The sequence below is a fragment of the Panulirus ornatus genome, chromosome 18 (genome assembly GCF_036320965.1).
Source record: "Panulirus ornatus isolate Po-2019 chromosome 18, ASM3632096v1, whole genome shotgun sequence".
Lineage (NCBI taxonomy): Eukaryota > Metazoa > Arthropoda > Malacostraca > Decapoda > Palinuridae > Panulirus > Panulirus ornatus.
This window is the reverse complement of record NC_092241.1, coordinates 45646227-45669565: the sequence shown is the minus strand read 5'-3', so window position 1 is coordinate 45669565 and position 23339 is coordinate 45646227. Positions and strand designations below refer to the sequence as shown.

The following is a 23339-nucleotide window of genomic DNA, read 5'->3' as shown; positions in this document are numbered from 1 at the left end:
GACTGTAGATCGGGTGTCAGCTTTAAATGATATGTGTGAGAAATACTTAGAAAAACAGATGGATTTGTATGTGGCATCTGTGAATCTGGAGAACACATAAGGATTGAATGAGATGCTTTGTGGAAGGTCTTAAAAGTATATGGTGTGGAAGGAGAGCTGCTAGAAGCAGTGGGAAGTTTTTTTTTCAAGGGTTTATGGCATGTGTGTGAGTAGGAAGAGGAGAATGATTGTTCTCTGTGAGGTTAGTCTGTGGTAAGGGTATGTGATGTCACCACGATTGTTAAATTTGTTTATGATGGATGGGGTGGTTAGGGAGGTAAATGTGAGTATTGGAGAGAGATGTGAGTATGCAGTTGGCAGGGGATGAGAGGCTTGGGAAGTCATTTATAGTTTGCTGATGGTACAGCACTGGTGACTAATTGGAATGAGAAGGTGCAGTTGTTAGTGCTTGAGTTTTTAAAAGAGTGTGTGAATGAAGAAAGTTGCAAGTAAAGGTGAATAAAAGTAAGGTTATTTGGTTTAGCAGGACTGAGGGACAGGTTAGTTAGTGTGAGTTTGAATGGGGAAAATTGGAGGAAGTGAATGTAATAGATTTTTAGAAGTGGAATTGGCAGCCAATGGAACCATGGAATGGGATGGGTGAAGGGGCGAAGCTTCCAGGAGCACTGAAGGATGTGTGGAAAGAGAGATGATTATCTGGTAGGGCAGAAATGGGTATGTTTGAAGGTATAGTAGTCCTAGCAATATTATATGGATGCCAGGCATGGGCTATAGATAAAGCTGTGTGGAGTAAGATGGGTTTGGTGGAAATGAAATGTTTTAGGACAACATGTGGTGTTAGATAGTTTATTAAGTAATGAAAGGGTGAGAGAGCTGTGTGGTAATGGAAAGAGTGGTTGATAGAGCTGAGAAGAGTGCACTGAAATGGTTTGACATATGAAGAGAATGAGTGAGGAAAAGTTGACAAAGACGATATGTGTCAGAAGTTGGAAGGAACAAGGAGAATGGGCTGACCAAATTAAAGATGGAAGGATGGAGTGAAAAAGATTTTGAGAGATCAGGGCCTGAACATGCTGGGGATAGGGTGAATTGGAATGATGTGGTATACAGGGGTCAACATGCTATCAGTGGACTGATCCAAGGCATGGGAAGTATCCAGGGTAAACCGTGGAAAAGTCTGAGGGGCCTGGTTGTGGATAGGGAGCTGTGCTTTGATGCATTACAAATTCCAGCTAAATAATGGATATGAGCAGATACAACCTTTCTTTGTCTGTTCTTGATGCTACCTCTGACACAGGAAACAGTGAACAGGTGTGGGGGGCTGGAAATCCTCCCCTCTCATTTTTTTTTTTTTTTTTAATTTTCCAAAAGAAAGAACAGAGAATTGGGCCAGGTGAGGGTATTCCCTCAAGGCCCAGTCCTCTGTTCTTAACGCTACCTCGCTAATGCGGGAAATGGTGAATAGTTTGAAAGAAAAGAAAAAGATATATATATATATATATATATATATATATATATATATATATATATATATATATATATATATATATATATATATCCCTGGGGATAGGGGAGAAAGAATACTTCCCACGTATTCCCTGCATGTCGTAGAGGGTGACTAAAAGGGAAGGGAGCGGGGGGCTGGAAATCCTCCCCTCTCATTTTTTTTTTTTCTTAATTTTCCAAAAGAAGGAACAGAGAAGGGGGCCAGGTGAGGATATTCCCTCAAAGGCCCAGTCCTCTGTTCTTAACGCTACCTCGCTAATGCGGGAAATGGCGAAGTTTTTTTTCTTTTTTTTTGCTTTGTCGCTGTCTCCCGCGTCTGCGAGGTAGCGCAAGGAAACAGACGAAAGAAATGGCCCAACCCACCCCCATACACATGTATATACACACGTCCACACACGCAAATATACATACCTACACAGCTTTCCATGGTTTACCCCAGACGCCTCACATGCCCCGATTCAATCCACTGACAGCATGTCAACCCTGGTATACCACATCGCTCCAGTTCACTCTATTCCTTGCCCTCCTTTCACCCTCCTGCATGTTCAGGCCCCGATCACACAAAATTTTTTTCACTCCATCTTTCCACCTCCAACTTGGTCTCCCTCTTCTCCTCGTTCCCTCCACCTCCGACACATATATCCTCTTGGTCAATCTTTCCTTACTCATTCTCTCCATGTGCCCAAACCATTTCAAAACACCCTCTTCTGCTCTCTCAACCACGCTCTTTTTATTTCCACACATCTCTCTTACCCTTACGTTACTTACTCGATCAAACCACCTCACACCACACATTGTCCTCAAACATCTCATTTCCAGCACATCCATCCTCCTGCGCACAGCTCTATCCATAGCCCATGCCTTGCAACCATACAACATTGTTGGAACCACTATTCCTTCAAACATACCCATTTTTGCTTTCCGAGATAATGTTCTCAACTTCCACACATTCTTCAAGGCTCCCAGAATTTTCGCCCCCTCCCCCACCCTATGATCCACTTCCGCTTCCATGGTTCCATCCGCTGCCAGATCCACTCCCAGATATCTAAAACACTTCACTTCCTCCAGTTTTTCTCCATTCAAACTCACCTCCCAATTGACTTGACCCTCAACCCTACTGTACCTAATAACCTTGCTCTTATTCACATTTACTCTTAACCTTCTTCTTTCACACACTTTACCAAACTCAGTCACCAGCTTCTGCAGTTTCTCACATGAATCAGCCACCAGCACTGTATCATCAGCGAACAACAACTGACTCACTTCCCAAGCTCTCTCATCCACAACAGACTTCATACTTGCCCCTCTTTCCAAAACTCTTGCATTCACCTCCCTAACAACCCCATCCATAAACAAATTAAACAACCATGGAGACATCACACACCCCTGCCGCAAACCTACGAATAGTATGAAAAAAGAATATATATATTTATATATTTTTTTTTTTTTTTTTTTAATTTCCCAAAAGAAGGAACAGAGAAGAGGTCCAGGTGAGGATATTCCCTCAAAGGCCCAGTCCTCTGTTCTTAACGCTACCTCGCTATCGCGGGAAATAGCGAATAGTATGAAAAAAAAAGAAAAAAAAAAAGATGTTCTGGAAGGAGGTAAATAAAGTGCATAAGACAAGGGAGCAAATGGGAACTTTAGTGAAGGGCGCAAATGGGGAGGTGATAACAAGTAGTGGTGATGTGAGAAGGAGATGGAGTGAGTATTTTGAAGGTTTGTTGAATGTGTTTGATGATAGAGTGGCAGATATAGGGTGTTTTGGTCAAGGTGGTGTGCAAAGTGAGAGGGTTAGGGAAAATGATTTGCTAAACACAGAAGAGGTAGTAAAACTTTGCGGAAGATGAAAGCCAGCAAGGTAGCAGGTTTGGATGGTATTGCAGTGGAATTTATTAAAAAAGGGGGTGACTGTATTGTTGACTGGTTGGTAAGGTTATTTAAGGTTATGTATGACTCATGGTGAGGTGCCTGAGGATTGGCAGAATGCGTGCATAGTGCCATTGTACAAAGGCAAAGGGGATAAGAGTGAGTGCTCAAATTACAGAGGTATAAGTTTGTTGAGTATTCCTGGTAAATTATATGGGAGGGTATTGATTGAGAGGGTGAAGGCATGTACAGAGCATCAGATTGGGGAAGAGCAGTGTGGTTTCAGAAGTGGTAGAGGATGTGTGGATCAGGTGTTTGCTTTGAAGAATGTATGTGAGAAATACTTAGAAAAGCAAATGGATTTGTATGTAGCATTTATGGATCTGGAGAAGGCATATGATAGAGTTAATAGAGATGCTCTGTGGAAGGTATTAAGAATATATGGTGTGGGAGGCAAGTTGTTAGAAGCAGTGAAAAGTTTTTATCGAGGATGTAAGGCATGTGTACGTGTAGGAAGAGAGGAAAGTGATTGGTTCTCAGTGAATGTAGGTTTGCGGCAGGGGTGTGTGATGTCTCCATGGTTGTTTAATTTGTTTATGGATGGGGTTGTTAGGGAGGTGAATGCAAGAGTTTTGGAAAGAGGGGCAAGTATGAAGTCTGTTGTGGATGAGAGAACTTGGGAAGTGAGTCAGCTGTTGTTCGCTGATGATACAGCGCTTGTGGCTGATTCATGTGAGAAACTGCAGAAGCTGGTGACTGAGTTTGGTAAAGTGTGTGAAAGAAGAAAGTTAAGAGTAAATGTGAATAAGAGCAAGGTTATTAGGTACAGTAGGGTTGAGGGTCAAGTCAATTGGGAGGTAAGTTTGAATGGAGAAAAACTGGAGGAAGTAGTGTTTTAGATATCTGGGAGTGGATCTGGCAGCAGATGGAACCATGGAAGTGGAAGTGGATCATAGGGTGGGGGAGGGGGCGAAAATCCTGGGAGCCTTGAAGAATGTGTGGAAGTCGAGAACATTATCTCGGAAAGCAAAAATGGGTATGTTTGAAGGAATAGTGGTTCCAACAATGTTATATGGTTGCGAGGCGTGGGCTATGGATAGAGTTGTGCGCAGGAGGGTGGATGTGCTGGAAATGAGATGTTTGAGGACAATGTGTGGTGTGAGGTGGTTTGATCGAGTAAGTAACGTAAGGGTAAGAGAGATGTGTGGAAATAAAAAGAGCGTGGTTGAGAGAGCAGAAGAGGGTGTTTTGAAATGGTTTGGGCACATGGAGAGAATGAGTGAGGAAAGATTGACCAAGAGGATATATGTGTCGGAGGTGGAGGGAACGAGGAGAAGTGGGAGACCAAATTGGAGGTGGAAAGATGGAGTGAAAAAGATTTTTAGTGATCGGGGCCTGAACATGCAGGAGGGTGAAAGGAGGGTAAGGAATAGAGTGAATTGGATCGATGTGGTATACCGGGGTTGACATGCTGTCAGTGGATTGAATCAGGGCATGTGAAGCGTCTGGGGTAAACCATGGAAAGCTGTGGAGGTATGTATATTTACGTGTGTGGACGTGTATGTATATACATGTGTATGGGGGTGGGTTGGGCCATTTCTTTCGTCTGTTTTCTTGCGCTACCTCGCAAACGCGGGAGACAGCAACAAAGAAAAAAAAAAAAAATGTATATGATCCCTGGGGATAGGGGAGAAAGAATACTTCCCACGTATTCCCTGCGTGTAGTAGAAGGCAACTAAAAGGGGAGGGAGCGGGGGGCTGGAAATCCTCCCCTCTCATTTTTTTTTTTCCAAAAGAAGGAACAGAGAAGGGGGCCAGGTGAGGATATTCCCTCAAAGGCCCAGTTCTCTGTTCTTAACGCTACCTCGCTAACGCGGGAAATGGCGAATAGATTGAAAGAAAAAAAGAAAGAAGAATATATATATATATATATATATATATATATATATATATATTATTTTTTTTATTATACTTTGTCGCTGTGAATGTTGGGGTGAAGAGGGTGGTGAGAGTAAGTGAGCTTGGGAAGGAGACCTGTGTGAGGAAGTACCAGGAGAGACTGAGTACAGAATGGAAAAAGGTGAGAGCAATGGAAGTAAGGGGAGTGGGGGAGGAATGGGATGTATTTAGGGAATCAGTGATGGATTGCGCAAAAGATGCTTGTGGTATGAGAAGAGTGGGAGGTGGGTTGATTAGAAAGGGTAGTGGGTGGTGGGATGAAGAAGTAAGAGTATTAGTGAAAGAGAAGAGAGAGGCATTTGGACGATTTTTGCAGGGAAATATATATATATATATATATATATATATATATATATATATATATATATATATATATATATATATATGGTGTATATATATGGTGTGGGAGGCAAGTTGTTAGAAGCAGTGAAAAGTTTTTATCGAGGATGTAAGGCATGTGTACGTGTAGGAAGAGAGGAAAGTGATTGGTTCTCAGTGAATGTAGGTTTGCGGCAGGGGTGTGTGATGTCTCCATGGTTGTTTAATTTGTTTATGGATGGGGTTGTTAGGGAGGTAAATGCAAGAGTCCTGGAAAGAGGGGCAAGTATGAAGTCTGTTGGGGATGAGAGAGCTTGGGAAGTGAGTCAGTTGTTGTTCGCTGATGATACAGCGCTGGTGGCTGATTCATGTGAGAAACTGCAGAAGCTGGTGACTGAGTTTGGTAAAGTGTGTGGAAGAAGAAAGTTAAGAGTAAATGTGAATAAGAGCAAGGTTATTAGGTACAGTAGGGGTGAGGGTCAAGTCAGTTGGGAGGTGAGTTTGAATGGAGAAAAACTGGAGGAAGTGAAGTGTTTTAGATATCTGGGAGTGGATCTGTCAGCGGATGGAACCATGGAAGCGGAAGTGGATCATAGGGTGGGGGAGGGGGCGAAAATTTTGGGAGCCTTGAAAAATGTGTGGAAGTCGAGAACATTATCTCGGAAAGCAAAAATGGGTATGTTTGAAGGAATAGTGGTTCCAACAATGTTGTATGGTTGCGAGGCGTGGGCTATGGATAGAGATGTGCGCAGGAGGATGGATGTGCTGGAAATGAGATGTTTGAGGACAATGTGTGGTGTGAGGTGGTTTGAGCGAGTGAGTAACGTAAGGGTAAGAGAGATGTGTGGAAATAAAAAGAGCGTGGTTGAGAGAGCAGAAGAGGGTGTTTTGAAATGGTTTGGGCACATGGAGAGAATGAGTGAGGAAAGATTGACCAAGAGGATATATGTGTCGGAGGTGGAGGGAACGAGGAGAAGAGGGAGACCAAATTGGAGGTGGAAAGATGGAGTGAAAAAGATTTTGTGTGATCGGGGCCTGAACATGCAGGAGGGTGAAAGGAGGGCAAGGAATAGAGTGAATTGGAGCGATGTGGTATACAGGGGTTGACGTGCTGTCAGTGGATTGAATCAAGGCATGTGAAGCGTCTGGGGTAAACCATGGAAAGCTGTGTAGGTATGTATATTTGCGTGTGTGGACGTATGTACATGTGTATGGGGGGGGGGGTTGGGCCATTTCTTTCGTCTGTTTCCTTGCGCTACCTCGCAAACGCGGGAGACAGCGACAAAGTATAAAAAAAAAAAAAAAAAAAAAAAAAAAATATATATATATATATATATATATATATATATTTTCACTGCTTCTAACAACTTGCCTCCCACACCATATATTCTTAATACCTTCACAGAGCATCTCTATCAACTCTATCATATGCCTTCTCCAGATCCATAAATGCTATAAGTTTTTATCGAGGATGTAAGGCATGTGTACGTGTAGGAAGAGAGGAAAGTGAATGGTTCTCAGTGAATGTAGGTTTGCGGCAGGGGTGTGTGATGTCTCCATGGTTGTTTAATTTGTTTGTGGATGGGATTGTTAGGGAGGTAAATGCAAGAGTTTTGGAAAGAGGGGCAAGTATGAAGTCTTGGGGATGAGAGAGCTTGGGAAGTGAGTCAGTTGTTGTTCGCTGATGATACAGCACTGGTGGCTGATTCATGTGAGAAACTGCAGAAGCTGGTGACTGAGTTTGGTAAAGTGTGTGAAAGAAGAAAGTTAAGAGTAAATGTGAATAAGAGCAAGGTTATTAGGTACAGTAGGGTTAAGGGTCAAGTCAATTGGGAGGTAAGTTTGAATGGAGAAAAACTGGAGGAAGTAAAGTGTTTTAGATATCTGGGAGTGGATCTGGCAGCGGATGGAACCATGGAAGCAGAAGTGGATCATAGGGTGGGGGAGGGGGCGAAAATTCTGGGAGCCTGGAAGAATGTGTGGAAGTCGAGAACATTATCTCGGAAAGCAAAAATGGGTATGTTTGAAGGAATAGTGGTTCCAACAATGTTGTATGGTTGCGAGGCATGGGCTATGGATAGAGTTGTGTGCAGGAGGATGGATGTGCTGGAAATGAGATGTTTGAGGACAATGTGTGTTGTGAGGTGGTTTGATCGAGTAAGTAACGTAAGGGTAAGGGAGATGTGTGGAAATAAAAAGAGCGTGGTTGAGAGAGCAGAAGAGGGTGTTTTGAAGTGGTTTGGGCACATGGAGAGAATGAGTGAGGAAAGATTGACCAAGAGGATATATGTGTCGGAGGTGTTGGGCCATTTCTTTCGTCTGTTTCCTTGCGCTACCTCGCAAACGCGGGAGACAGCGACAAAGTATAATAATAAAATAATAATAATATATATATATATATATATATATTTTTTTTTTGCTTTGTCGCTGTCTCCCGCGTTTGCGAGGTAGCGCAAGGAAACAGACGAAAGAAATGGCCCAACACCTCCGACACATATATCCTCTTGGTCAATCTTTCCTCACTCATTCTCTCCATGTGCCCAAACCACTTCAAAACACCCTCTTCTGCTCTCTCAACCACGCTCTTTTTATTTCCACACATCTCTCTTACCCTTACGTTACTCACTCGATCAAACCACCTCACACCACACATTGTCCTCAAACATCTCATTTCCAGCACATCCATCCTCCTGCGCACAACTCTATTAATAGCCCACGCCTCGCAACCATACAACATTGTTGGAACCACTATTCCTTCAAACATACCCATTTTTGCTTTCCGAGATAATGTTCTCGTCTTCCACACATTCTTCAAGGCCCCCAGAATTTTCGCCCCCTCCCCCACCCTATGATCCACTTCCGCTTCCATGGTTCCATCCGCTGCCAGATCCACTCCCAGATATCTAAAACACTTCACTTCCTCCAGTTTTTCTCCATTCAAACTCACCTCCCAATTGACTTGACCCTCAACCCTACTGTACCTAATAACCTTGCTCTTATTCACATTTACTCTTAACTTTCTTCTTCCACACACTTTACCAAACTCAGTCACCAGCTTCTGCAGTTTCTCACATGAATCAGCCACCAGCGCTGTATCATCAGCGAACAACAACTGACTCACTTCCCAAGCTCTCTCATCCACAACAGACTTCATACTTGCCCCTCTTTCCAAAACTCTTGCATTTACCTCCCTAACAACCCCATCCATAAACAAATTAAACAACCATGGAGACATCACACACCCCTGCCGCAAACCTACATTCACTGAGAACCAATCACTTTCCTCTCTTCCTACACGTACACATGCCTTACATCCTCGATAAAAACTTTTCACTGCTTCTAACAACTTTCCTCCCACACCATATATTCTTAATACCTTCCACAGAGCATCTCTATCAACTCTATCATATGCCTTCTCCAGATCCATAAATGCTACATACAAATCCATTTGCTTTTCTAAGTATTTCTCACATACATTCTTCAAAGCAAACACCTGATCCACACATCCTCTACCACTTCTGAAACCACACTGCTCTTCCCCAATCTGATGCTCTGTACATGCCTTCACCCTCTCAATCAATACCCTCCCATATAATTTACCAGGAATACTCAACAAACTTATACCTCTGTAATTTGAGCACTCACTCTTATCCCCTTTGCCTTTGTACAATGGCACTATGCACGCATTCCGCCAATCCTCAGGCACCTCACCATGAGTCATACATACATTAAATAACCTTACCAACCAGTCAACAATACAGTCACCCCCTTTTTTAATGAATTCCACTGCAATACCATCCAAACCTGCTGCCTTGCCGGCTTTCATCTTCCGCAAAGCTTTCACTACCTCTTCTCTGTTTACCAAATCATTTTCCCTAACCCTCTCACTTTGCACACCACCTCGACCAAAACACCGTATATCTGCCACTCTATCATCAAACACATTCAACAAACCTTCAAAATACTCACTCCATCTCCTTCTCACATCACCACTACTTGATATCACCTCCCCATTTGCGCCCTTCACTAAAGTTCCCATTTGCTCCCTTGTCTTAAGCACTTTATTTACCTCCTTCCAGAACATCTTTTTATTCTCCTTAAAATTTAATGATACTCTCTCACCCCAACTCTCATTTGCCCTTTTTTTCACCTCTTGCACCTTTCTCTTGACCTCCTGTCTCTTTCTTTTATACATCTCCCACTCAATTGCATTTTTTCCCTGCAAAAATCGTCCAAATGCCTCTCTCTTCTCTTTCACTAATACTCTTACTTCTTCATCCCACCACTCACTACCCTTTCTAATCAACCCACTTCCCACTCTTCTCATGCCACAAGCATCTTGTATATATATATATGTATATATAATGAATATATATATATATATGCAAGAGTTTTGGAAAGAGGGGCAAGTATGAAGTCTGTTGGGGATGAGAGAGCTTGGGAAGTGAGTCAGTTGTTGTTCGCTGATGATACAGCGCTGGTGGCTGATTCATGTGAGTAACTGCAGAAGCTGGTGACTGAGTTTGGAAAAGTGTGTGGAAGAAGAAAGTTAAGAGTAAATGTGAATAAGAGCAAGGTTATTAGGTACAGTAGGGTTGAGGGTCAAGTCAATTGGGAGGTGAGTTTGAATGGAGAAAAACTGGAGGAAGTGAAGTGTTTTAGATATCTGGGAGTGGATCTGGCAGCGGATGGAACCATGGAAGCGGAAGTGGATCATAGGGTGGGGGAGGGGGCGAAAATCCTGGGGGCCTTGAAGAATGTGTGGAAGTCGAGAACATTATCTCGGAAAGCAAAAATGGGTATGTTTGAAGGAATAGTGGTTCCAACAATGTTGTATGGTTGCGAGGCGTGGGCTATGGATAGAGATGTGCGCAGGAGGATGGATGTGCTGGAAATGAGATGTTTGAGGACAATGTGTGATGTGAGGTGGTTTGATCGAGTGAGTAACGTAAGGGTAAGAGAGATGTGTGGAAATAAAAAGAGCGTGGTTGAGAGAGCAGAAGAGGGTGTTTTGAAGTGGTTTGGGCACATGGAGAGGATGAGTGAGGAAAGATTGACCAAGAGGATATATGTGTCGGAGGTGGAGGGAACAAGGAGAAGAGGGAGACCAAATTGGAGGTGGAAAGATGGAGTGAAAAAGATTTTGTGTGATCGGGGCCTGAACATGCAGGAGGGTGAAAGGAGGGCAAGGAATAGAGTGAATTGGAGCGATGTGGTATACCGGGGTTGACGTGCTGTCAGTGGATTGAAGCAAGGCATGTGAAGCGTCTGGGGTAAACCATGGAAAGCTGTGTAGGTATGTATATTTGCGTGTGTGGACGTATGTATATACATGTGTATGGGGGGGGGTTGGGCCATTTCTTTCGTCTATTTCCTTGCGCTACCTCGCAAACGCGGGAGACAGCGACAAAGTATAATAAATAAATAAAATATATATATATATATATATATATATATATATATATATATATATATATATATATATATATATATTCATTATACTTTGTTGCTGTCTCCCGCGTTAGTGAGATAGCACAAGGAAACAGACAAAAGAATGGCCCAACCCACCCACATACACATGTATATACATACATGTCCACACGCACATATACATACCTATAAATCTCAATGTATACATATATATACACACACAGACATATAGATATATATACACGTACATAATTCATACTGTCTACCCTTATTCATTCCCGTCTCCACCCCACCACACATGAAATAACAACCTGCTCCCCTCGCACGTGCGCGAGGTAATGCTAGGAAAAGACAACAAAGGCCACATTTGTTCACACTCAGTCTTTAGCTATGAAGTGTAATGCACCAAAACCATAGCTCCCTTTCCACATCCAGGCTCCACAAAACTTTCCATGGTTTACCCCAGATGCTTCACATGCCCTGGTTCAATCCATTGACAGCACGTTGGCCCTGGTATACCACACAGTTCCAATTCACTCTATTCCTTGCATGCCTTTCACCCTCCTGCATGTTCAGGCCCCGATCACTCTAGATCTTTTTCACTCCATCTTTCCACTTCCAATTTGGTCTCCCACTTCTCGTTCCCTCCACCTCTGACACATATATCCTCTTTGTCAATCTTTCCTCACTCATTCTCTTCATGTGACCAAACCATTTCAAAACACCCTCTTCTGCTCTCTCAACCACACTCTTTTTATTACCACACATCTCTCTTACCCTTTCATTACTTACTCAATCAAACCACCTCACACCACATATAGTCCTCATACATCTCATTTCTAGCATATCCACCCTCCTCCGCACAACTCTATCTATAGCCCACGCCTCTCAACCATATAACATTGTTGGAACCACTATTCCTTCAAACATACCCATTTTGCTTTCCAAGATAATGTTCTCGACTTCCACACATTTTTCAACACTTCCATAACTTTTGCCCTTTCCCCCATCCTATGATTCACCTCGGCTTCCATGGTTCCATCTGCTGCCAAATCCACTCCCAGATATCTAAAACACTTCACTTCCTCCAGTTTTTCTCCATTCAGACTTGCTTCCCAATTGGCTTTTCCCTCAACCCTACTGTACCTAATACTTTGCTGTTATTCACATTTACTCACAGTTTTCTTCTTTCACACACTTTACCAAACTCAGTCACCAGCTTCTGCAGTTTCTCACCCGAATCAGCCACCAGTGCTGTATTATCAGTGAACAGCAGGTGACTCACTTCCCAAGCCCTCTCATCCACAACAGACTGCATACTTGCCCCTCTTTCCAAAACTCTTGCATTCACCTCCCTAACAACCTCATCTATAAACAAATTAAACAACCATGGGGACATCACGCACCCTTTCCATAAACCAACATTCATTGGGAACCAATCACTTTCCTCTCTTCCTACTCTTACACATGCCTTACATCCTCGATAAAAACTTTTCATTGCTTCTAGCAACTTGCCTCCCACACCATATACTCTTAATACTTTCCACAGAGCATCTCTTCTCTATCAGTTCTATCATATTCCTTCTCCAGGTCCATAAATGCTACTTACAAATCCATTTACTTTTCTAAGTATTTCTCACATACATTCTTCAAAGCAAATACCTGATCCACACATCCTCTACCACTTCTGAAACCACACTGCTCTTCCCCAATATGATGCTCTATACATGCCTTCACCCTCTCAATCAACACCATCTCATATAATTTCCCAGGAATACTCAACAAACTTATACCTCTGTAATTTGAACACTCACCTTTATCCCCTTTGCCTTTGTACAATGGCACTATGCGTGAATTTCGCCAATCCTCAGGCACTTCACCATGAGCCATACATACATTGAATATCTTCACCCACCAGTCAACAACGCAGTCACCCCCTTTTTTAATAAATTCCACTGCAATATCATCCAAACCTGCTGCCTTGCCGGCTTTCATCTTCCTCAAAGCTTTCACTACCTCTTCTCTGTTTACCAAACCATTCTCCCTGACCCTCTCACTTCGCATACCACCTTGACCAAAACACCCTATATCTGCCACTCTATCATCTAACACTTTCAACAAACCTTCTGAATACTCACTCCCTCTCCTTCTCACATCACCACTACTTGCTTTTACCTCCCCATTAGCCCCCTTCACCAATGTTCCCATTTGTTCTCTTGTCTTACGCACTTTGTTTACCTCCTTCCAAAACATCTTTTTATTCTCCCTAAAATTTGATGATACTCTCTCACCCCAACTCTCATTTGCCCTCTTTTTCACCTCTTGCACCTTTCTCTTGACCTCCTGCCTTTTTCTTTTATATATCTCCCAGTCATTTGCACTATTTCCCTGCAAAACTCGTCCAAATACCTCTCTCTCCTCTTTCTCTAATAATCTTACTTCTTCATCCCACCACTCACTACCCTTTCTAATCTGCCCACCTTCCACGCTTCTCGTGTCACAAGCATCTTTTGCGCAAGGCATAACTGCTTCCCTAAATACATCCCATTCCTCCCCCACTCTCCTTACGTCCTTTGCTCTCACCTTTTTCCATTCTGCACTCAGTCTCTCCTGGTACTTCCTCACACAAGTCTCCTTCCCAAGCTCACTTACTCTCACCACTCTTTTCACCCCAACATTCTCTCTTCTTTTCTGAAAACTTCCCCTCCTTGTATTTTAAACTTCCCCTCCTTGTATTTTAACTTTCTTAAAGGGGAAACAAGAAGTGGCCATGGGGGGAGTGCTCATCCTCCTCGAAGGCTCAGATTGGGATGTCTAAATGTGTGTGGATGTAACCAAGATGAGAAAAAAGGAGATAGGTAGTATGTTTGAGGAAAGGAACCTGGAAGTTTTGGTTCTGAGTGAAGTGAAGCTCAAGGGTAAAGGGGAAGAGTGGTTTGGGAATGTTTTGGGAGTAAAGTCAGGGGTTGGTGAGAGGACAAAAGCAAAGGAAGGAGTAGCACTACTGAAACAGGAGTTGTGGAAGTATGTGATAGAGTGTAAGAAAGTAAACTGTAGATTGATATGGTTAAACTGAAAGTGGATGGAGAGAGATGGGTGATTATTGGTGCCCATGCACTTGGGCATGAGAAGAAAGATTATGAGAGGCAAGTGTTTTGGGAGCAGCTGAGTGAGTGTGTTAGCAGTTTTGATGCATGAGACCAGGTTATAGTGATGGGTGATTTGAATGCAAAGGTGAGTAATGTGGCAGTTGAAGGAATGATTGGTGTACATGGGGTGTGCAGTGTTGTAAATGGAAATGGTGAAGAGCTTGTAGAATTGTGTGCTGAAAAAGGACTTGTGATTGGGAATACCTGGTTTAAAAAGAGAGATATACATAAGTATACATATGTAAGGAAGAGAGATGGCCAGAGAGCGTTATTGGATTACGTGTTAATTGCTAGGCGCATGAAAGAGAGACTTTTGGATGTTTATATGCTGAGAGGTGCAACTGGGGGGATGATTAATGTGCATTCGTTTTTTTTATCTTATTGATACCTAGTGTATATACCAAGATAAGTCTGAAGTTAAAGTTAGTTAGTTTTGTAATTAATATTGATGTTTAAACAATCATGAATGGACCATAGCATGAGTGGTAGCATTGGATATTCTGAAATGTAAAAAAGAAAAAATATATGGAGTATATTAATGACATGTACTCTGAAGACCCATCTGTGTTTTGTCATTCATCCACAGACTCATTTTGCCATCAGATAATTTGCTTATTTCTGTTTTTCTGATATTGAGGCACAATGTTTTTACAGTTAGATAAACCACTCATTGTCCTCTCATATACACATGCCATGAGTAGTCAACAGCTTTACATATACTGTAGAATAATCAAGGCAACTAGTGAATTTTTTATAGTAATTGGAATGCTATATATAAGTCTCTTTAATACTTGCATTTGGACAGACAAACTACTTATATATTGAGAAAGGGTCCACATATGCTTCATACAGTTGGTTCAAGTTGTACGGAATCGCCGAATTCATTTGAATATTTAATTCATTATTAATAACCAGGCTCTTTTTTCCAGGTCTGCCAGCACCGGAGGATCATGGAAGTAGTGAATTTGGTCACAATAATGGTGATGAAGTACCTGTTGCAGTATCCCCAGAACAGTTTCTGGCTGAAACCAGTGAACGAGAACTTACTCCTGCACCACCCACACCAACTCCACAAAAACCAGGTAGATGGAACGTACATGTCCGTTTTTGGCTCTTATTTGTTTATTATTTTAGGATCTTGTTATGTGCTTTATGGGATCAGTTTTATTTTATTAGGTGAGGCCTGAATCTGAAAGTGTTTGTAAAAGGGACTGGGATCAACAGCATACCCTTCCTATTTTCAGAACACTGTCCCCATGCTATACAAGTTATACAAGTAGATAGTGACAAACAGGTGATAATGCAGATGTGCTCTCTTGTAAATGTGTTGCGAGGGGCAGCTGGTGAGATGGTGGATCATTTCTTTGTGAAGGCAAGTGTGAAAATTTTGAAAGGCTATAGGAAGGAAGAAATGGTATGGGTGGGAAGAGGATAGTCAAAGTGAGTGAGTTTGGAAAAGAGGTTTATATTAAGAAAGATCAGGAAAAACTGGGTGGAAAATGTCAAAAGGTGAGAGTGCATAAAATTTGGGGTAAGAATGGGAGATATTTAGGGAAGCAGTGTTTACATGAGTGAGAGAAGTATGTGACATGTAGAAGGTGGAAGATAGACATGTGAGAAAGGGTAATGAGTAGTGGAATGAGGAATTTAAGTTATTATTGAAAGAGAAAAGAGAGTTGGATGGGTATTAACTGCAAGGGAGTGGTGAGGGTGACTGGGAGGTACACAAGATGAAGCAGTAGGAAGCCAATAGGAAGGTGCCAGGGCTGAAAAACAGGGCAAATGAGAGCTGGAGATGAAGAGTTTCAACAGACTTCAGAGATAATCAGAAAATGCTCTGGAAGGTTAAGAAAAAAAAAAGCATCAATGAAGGAAGCAGGTGATAGGAATGGTGAGAGGCAAGAAGAGATTAGGAGATGGAGTGAGTATTTTGAGGGACTGTTGAACGTGTTAGATGATTCGGTGGCAGAGCGTGGAGTGTTTAGATCATTGAGGTATGCTAAGAGAGAAAGTGATAGCAATGGTTTGATGAAAAGAAAAGGGATGGTGAAGTCTCTCAGTAAAATGAAGTGCAGCAAGGTAGTTGGGGTGGATTGGATTGCAACTGAATTTTTCATGAATGGAGGTGCCAGTGTTGTTAATTCGTTATTCAGGATTTTTAATACATGTATGGCCCAAGGTTCTTGAGAATTGGCAGAGAGTCTGTGTAGTGCCATTGTATAAAATGATTATTTGAGTTACAATGGTATAGATTTGTTGAGTGTACATAGTACATTGTTTGGGAGAATGGTGATTGAAAGGTTTGTGGCATGCTCAGAGCATCATACTAGGAGGAACAGTGTGGCTTCAAGAGAGATAAATGTATCAGGTATCTGCTTTGAAGAATTTTTTGATAAATAGTAAGAGTAACAGATGAATTTGTATTTAGCATTTATGATCTGGAGAAAGCATCTAATAAGGGTGATAGAGATGCTTTGTTGAAGTTTTGAATATATATTGTGTAGGAACATTAGGTAGGAGCCACTGCAAACACTGCACTAGAGTTGCCCTCTGCCAGTGGCTTGTTAAGGTTGAGGCACTAAAGACTAAGAAATGTCACTAGAGTTCACTAGTTATGGAAACTCTCTTACCATGGCCACCTGCTTGAGGGAGCCCCAGTTGCAAACAAGCATCAGAGATATAGATAGATATGGAAAATATCTTAGAGTGGGAAATTTATGGTGTGGAGAGAAAGTAACTGAAAGCAGTCAGGAGTTTTTATTGAGAGTAAAGCTTGTGTTTGAATAGGAAGAAAGGAAAGTGATTGGTTTCAGGTGAAGGTGGGTCAACAACAGGATATGTGATGTCATCATGGCTATTTAATGTTTTTATGGATTGGGTGGTTAGGGAGATCTTAGAGAGAGGAGCATGTCCACAGTTCATTAGGGATGGGGAATATATATGTATATATATTCCTATGAGTCCACGGGGAAAATGAAACACTGTGTTTCATTTTCCCCGTGGACTCATAGGAATATTTCCTTTTCTGAAATGGGATTGTGTGAAAGGAAAAGGTTGAGTTAATGTACATAAAAGTAAGGTTAGGTTTAGCAGAACTGTAAAATCAAGAGCATCTAACTTTAAAGAGCTATAAAGAAAATTCACTCTTCACATACATATAAGGCACTGTTAACCCAAAATAACATTCTTGCTGTCAAAAATCATGCAAACATACTCATACAATCACTACTCAGTATCCACAAACTGAACGAAACGTTTATGAAAAAATGACGCAGACCACCCCAGAACAACTATTCATTCACCCTTCATGCCCACTGACATTCAGAACACATACAACCTGAAAGAACTCTGTAGTTGGCCCAGCAACATATCATATTTCCACAAAAAAGACTTCAGGACAAATAAAGTACAAATACTCTTATATATATTCAGCTACTCTACACAGTAAAATGCCAGACATCTAGAAACTCCCCTGTATAGCCTGAAACCCTCCAAGCTTCCTTCTCCCCTCCTCCTCTTACTTATTCCCTTCATTCCCTTCCTCAATCCAATTGAGGAGTTTGCCTCTTATTTTATGCCCATAGTTCCAACTTCTCACAAACATCTGATGCATTTACAAGGTCAAAGACTTTTTAGCATTCTTGGAATGCACAACCTCTTTGGTTTAAGAATGAGCTTATCCTTTTATATACTTCTAAAAGGTTCATGATGCACAGCCTCTTTTTCTGAAACCATTTTATCTCCTGGTCAAGTAGTTTGTCCTTTGTAGATTGTCATTCATTTGTTTCCTGATTACTTTCTAGTGTTTACAAACCATACTCATCAGGGACAGGCCTGTAGTTCAAAAGAATTTCCTAAGTGCAGGCATGGTTTTTGAAACTTTCCTTTCCTTGGGTGTCCTGATGAGCAGTTTTACAAGAGGCCAAGCAAGTGTCTGTGCATTCCCTCAGCACATACAGGGAGACTTCCCTATAGGGAGACTTGATCAGGTCCATGGGCCTCATATGGGTCAAATTGTCATATTATCCCACTTTCCACCTTTCTAACACTAGTTGACAGCTTTCCTACTGAGCTGACGCTGTGAAAATCAAAGGTGTCCGCTAGCCAGAATATACCAACATAACAGATCATCTAAATAGTTTTTGTGTAAAAATTTGCAGTAGTAAATTTTATATATTGCAGTTTGTTGATGGGGGGTTATTAAGTCTTCCATGAGATTGATTTGATTGATTAATGTAGGTAACCCTAGCAAATTGGCAAATTTATTGTGCATCCCATGCTCATCCTGTGAGAGGTATCTCAGGGATTACAGAGGTCACAAAGGGTCTTAGCCAGACCTCAGTGGGTTAACATTACAAAGATCGTTACAAAGTTGATTCATATTAGGTGTTTCATTATGTGTGGTATTGGGCATACCACCCCATGTCTGCCTGTAGTTTTGGAGTTTGGGACCATATTTTTGCAAAATTGATTCCTAAATTGGAATTGGAATGAAGTGAAAATAGTTTTTCGTTATGCTTCCCTTTTTCCCATCTCATTGTGATGGCTTCTGGAACAGATGTTTATCTTTATCATTTTAGTATGATGGCATCAGGATCAGATGGCTGAACCATAAATGAAAAATCTTTGCTTGGCCCCTTGTAAATAACGTAAATACCTTGAGATCTTCAGGGCTCCTCACTTCAGCATCTCGGACTGGGCCCAGAATGCTTGAATGGGTAACCTTTAGGCCTACATAGCACCTGCAGCCTGGCTGATCTGATACACTTTGCTTGTCCAATGCTTTCATGAACTTCTCTTGTATGTCCCATATTGTGTCTGATGGGAGATGGTAAGATTTTGAAGACTCAGCCCCGAAATGTTTAAGTTATTCCATCTTTTTTTCATATTACACCTTTGGATTACAGAGGTAGTAATTTAATGTCTTCCATGCCTGATGTACCATTAGAATATTATTTCCAAATATGATGCAAACTATACCTTCTAAGATTTTGCAGGTATAAATGATGATATATCTCTTGCGTCTGTGCTCCAGTCATTAACAGTATAATTTAGTTCCTATAACATGGGATGTGAATGATCTCTGGACACTTTGAATTTGCCTTTATGGTTATATTAGATTATTTTTTTTATAATTTTTATTTTGCTTTGTCGCTGTCTCCCACATTTCCGAGATAGCGCAAGGAAACAGACGAAAGAAATGGCCCAACCCACCCCCATATACATGTATATACATACACGTCTACACACGCAAATATACGTACCTATACATCTCAATGTACACATATATATACACACACAGACATATACATATATACACATGTACATAATTCATACTGTCTGGCTTTATTTATTCCCATCACCACCTCGCCACACATGGAATAACATCCCCCTCCCCCCTCATGTGTGCGAGGTAGCGCTAGGAAAAGACAACAAAGGCCCCATTCGTTCACACTCAGTCTCTAGCTGTCATGTAATAATGCCCGAAACCACAGCTCCCTTTCCACATCCAGGCCCCACAGAACTTTCCATGGTTGACCTCAGACGCTTCACATGCCCTGGTTCAGTCCATTGACAGCATGTCGACCCTGGTATACCACATCGATCCAATTCACTCTATTCCTTGCCCGCCTTTCACCCTCCTGCATGTTCAGGCCCCGATCACTCAAAATCTTTTTCACTCCATCTTTCCACCTCCAATTTGGTCTCCCACTTCTCGTTCCCTCCACCACCGACACTTATAGAATGCAACAGTATTCAATTTGTGAAAGAATTAGTGCCTTGAATAGTATTATCATTGGTCTTTCTTTCCATATTTAAAGGGTCTGCAGGATCCAGCCTGCCATCCTTCTGCATGAGATGACTGCTGTTTTGTTGTTAGCCAAAGGTTAGGTCATTAAACATTAGTACTCCAAGGTCTTTCACATTATTCAACTGGTTTATGATTGCATCAGTGTTTGTCTGTTATTCTGTGCTCATTTTGATTTCTTCATTTTCCCTATACCGGAGGAGTCAAAATTTTGTCTCCATTGAAAAGTATGTTTTTCTGAGATGTTCCCAGTTAAACTTTGTTTATGTCTCTTTGTAGCCTTTCAGTATCTTCTAATGATGTGATATTCTTACTTATTCTTTTGTTATCTGCAAAAGATGTGAAAATGGTTTATGTTTGCATCATTATTCGTAATAAGAATAACAAATAGAAGGGGTACAAGTACAATTCCTTGGAGAACTGATCCTTTTATTGTGGAAGTACTAGAGATGGCATGGTTTGCAAATGTGTTGTGATTTGTTAGTTAAAAGTTTTATACCCATCTCCTAATTTTTCCTGGTTATTTCCATCTTTTTCATTTTATGTTCCCAAACACCATGGTCACATTTTTCAAGTGCTTTTGGAAAGTCTTTGTAATTCTTGTCAGTATTTTCTTTGTTTTCCATAGCTTCAAGTAACTGAGAGAGGAAAGATCTTCCCACCCTGAAACTATGTTGTCTTGGGTTATGTAGTTTGTTCACTTCCATAAGTTCAGTCAGCTTGCCTCTTATGACTCTTTTGAAGATTTTAATTATGTACAATGTTAATGCTATTTGTCTATAGTTTTTAGAGACTGGTTTGCTTCCACCTTTTTGGAATAGGGTGATGTGGATCAGTTTCAGAATTGGGAATAATGCCAGAATCTACTTGTTTTCATCAGAGGATATTTAATGCATGTGCTCATGGTGTCTAGCATTTCTATATGAAGACTTGGTTCCATGAGTCCAGGCCTAGGGTTAAGTTCATGGGCATGTTCTCAATTGCCTTCTTGAAATCTTGTGTTGAGGTGGTGATACCTACCGTATGTTGTACCCTTGGGGGATTACTGTTAAGGGAGAAGTCTGTTGGGTTAATTATTTCTAATATTACTTATGATTCATATTGCCTTTTTAGAATCTTGCTTATCTCATGGCAGTCATCAGTAGAGTACCTTCTTCTGTCTTAAGTTTGGAGGTTGTGGTCCTGGATTTGCATTTTACATTTAAGTATTTTGAAATATTTCATATTTCATATGTGGCTTTTTCTTGTTTCCTGTGACATTTTAGTTTATGGTCTGTCTGATAATTCACCTGATAGGTTTTCTTTCCTTTACTTAGTGAACTGTGGCACCTTTAGATAGGCTGCAATTTTTTGTTGCCCCCAGTAAAGTGCTCATGTTTCCCTTTCCAAACTAAACATTTTTGGGCTTTTGTCTCTGGTATATGTCTGTTGCATGTTTGGAGTGCCAAACGTTCATATTATTTACACATTCCTCCTCCATTTTGGTACTCAGCAGGATACCATTGTGTCTTAATGTTCACATCCATCCAGTTTATCCATGTACTGTTAAAGCTGAAATTAATGAAAACACCTCCACTGTTTCATGTGTTCTGAATCTGCGGTTTAGCATGCAAGCTTGTTTTTCATGCAGTCAGATTGTGATCAGAGTATAAGATGTTTGAGATGGTAATATCCCATATTAGGTCCACAGTATATGTGAAGATTAAGTTCAAAATACTATGTCCTCTGCTTGGTTTTTTTATTCGATGGCTAAGGAAAACTTTTCGCATAGTCTGAGTAACTGGTTTCCCTAGGCAACTTCCATTGTCAGCATTTCCATTATTATGTTATTTCCTCTGTCTTCATTTAATGTGTGACTGATTAAGTCTAAGACAAGTATATTTGGGAACTGAGTTTCTAAGGAGGTCAAGAAATGACTGTATTTTTTATTTGTTCCATAAATTCAGGAGGCTTTGCATCTGTTGGTCTATAGATTAATGTAATGACTAGGTTTGCGTTTTCAGTCTTGATAATGAGTGCTTCTGCTACTTCATTTAGGGAGCTCAATTGGTATAATTGGTGTGGGTTTTCAGTCTTGATAATGAGTGCTTCTGCTACTTCATTTAGGGAGTTCAATTGTTATAATTGTATCTTTGATATACTATATATCTTCTCCCAATGATCAAGCTCTGTCACATCTTTACGGATTGTAATTTAGGATTCACCCCCCACTATTGATATGAAATATTGTGTGTTTTGGTGAAAGCAGTAAATACCTCACTTGACTATTTTAGCAAGCCACATATTAATGGGATTTTATTTGCTCAGTTTATTTCAGTCCCTGTATGTTAGGGTATATGAAAGATATTACAGTGATTGTCTCTGTGTTGTTTTGGGGTTAGTGTACTCCCTTCTGCTGAACTTGGCAGATAGCTTTCAGTTTCCTCACCATACTTTCATTTCCTCCACTGGTAGTTCTCTCCTTCCTTTGCTTGGACCTTTGTCAATAAAAAAGAATGTGCATTTTGATGGGCACAAGGGATATCTCATTGTCCTTGATATGTGGTGGTTCTTGCAGTATCTGTTTAAGTAGTACCTAATCTCTAGTGATTGTTTGCAAAATTCAGGATGGTAGAATCTGCACCCTTCCTTGTACTTGTATTTACCTTTTTCCTACCAGTTCAAACATTTTTCATTTTTACTGTTTGGAGGAAAAGGGTTTCAAGTTTCCTGCTCCCACCCATTTGTTGTCTTTTATAGCATATAGGGGATATGTAAGAAATATTATTTCTCCCTTGTCCTCAATGATAAGATGGATGATTTTAAGAATACCATAATTTATATCATGTGCTTATATTGATTTTGATACATTAGTCAGATCTGGGTACTTAATTAAAAAAAAAAAGTATTGTAACCAACAAAAAAGGGCTGTTGTAAGATAAGAAAAACAAGAATTTTAGCAACATTTATCCTAACTTTCACTGATTGTAATGAACTGTTTGCAGTATGTGACAAAGGTAATAATTGAGGTTTTGTCATTTTTCATTAAAACATCTTATTATGATATGGAGTCGTTATATACTTTTATATACTTGAGATTAGAAATTTTTAATAGATACCACACATTTAATTTTTCCTTTGCAGAGAGTTACCAGCTGCGGCACAACAACCACTTGACAATTGTTCTGGAAGCCTTAGCTCGAGATGAATCATTCATGGATGTAACGTTAACAGCACAGGGGCGATCCCTTAAAGCGCATAAGGTTTGTTAGTGCACATTTATGTACGTATGGATGTTTAAGGAAAGATCTAATCATGAA

The 23339-nt window shown here is 40.9% G+C and overlaps 1 protein-coding gene across 7 annotated transcripts in view; it reads left to right on the top strand.

Annotated features, from left to right (window-relative positions):
- LOC139755051 (uncharacterized) overlaps window positions 1–23339 on the top strand; it is a 502140-nt gene that overhangs the window by 446438 nt on the left and 32363 nt on the right. For all 7 annotated transcript variants that reach the window (XM_071673053.1, XM_071673055.1, XM_071673054.1 and 4 more), the window contains 2 exons: window positions 15161–15313; window positions 23164–23282. In XM_071673053.1, coding sequence (XP_071529154.1) covers window positions 15161–15313; window positions 23164–23282 — 272 coding nt within the window. The remainder of the gene's footprint in view (window positions 1–15160; window positions 15314–23163; window positions 23283–23339) is intronic.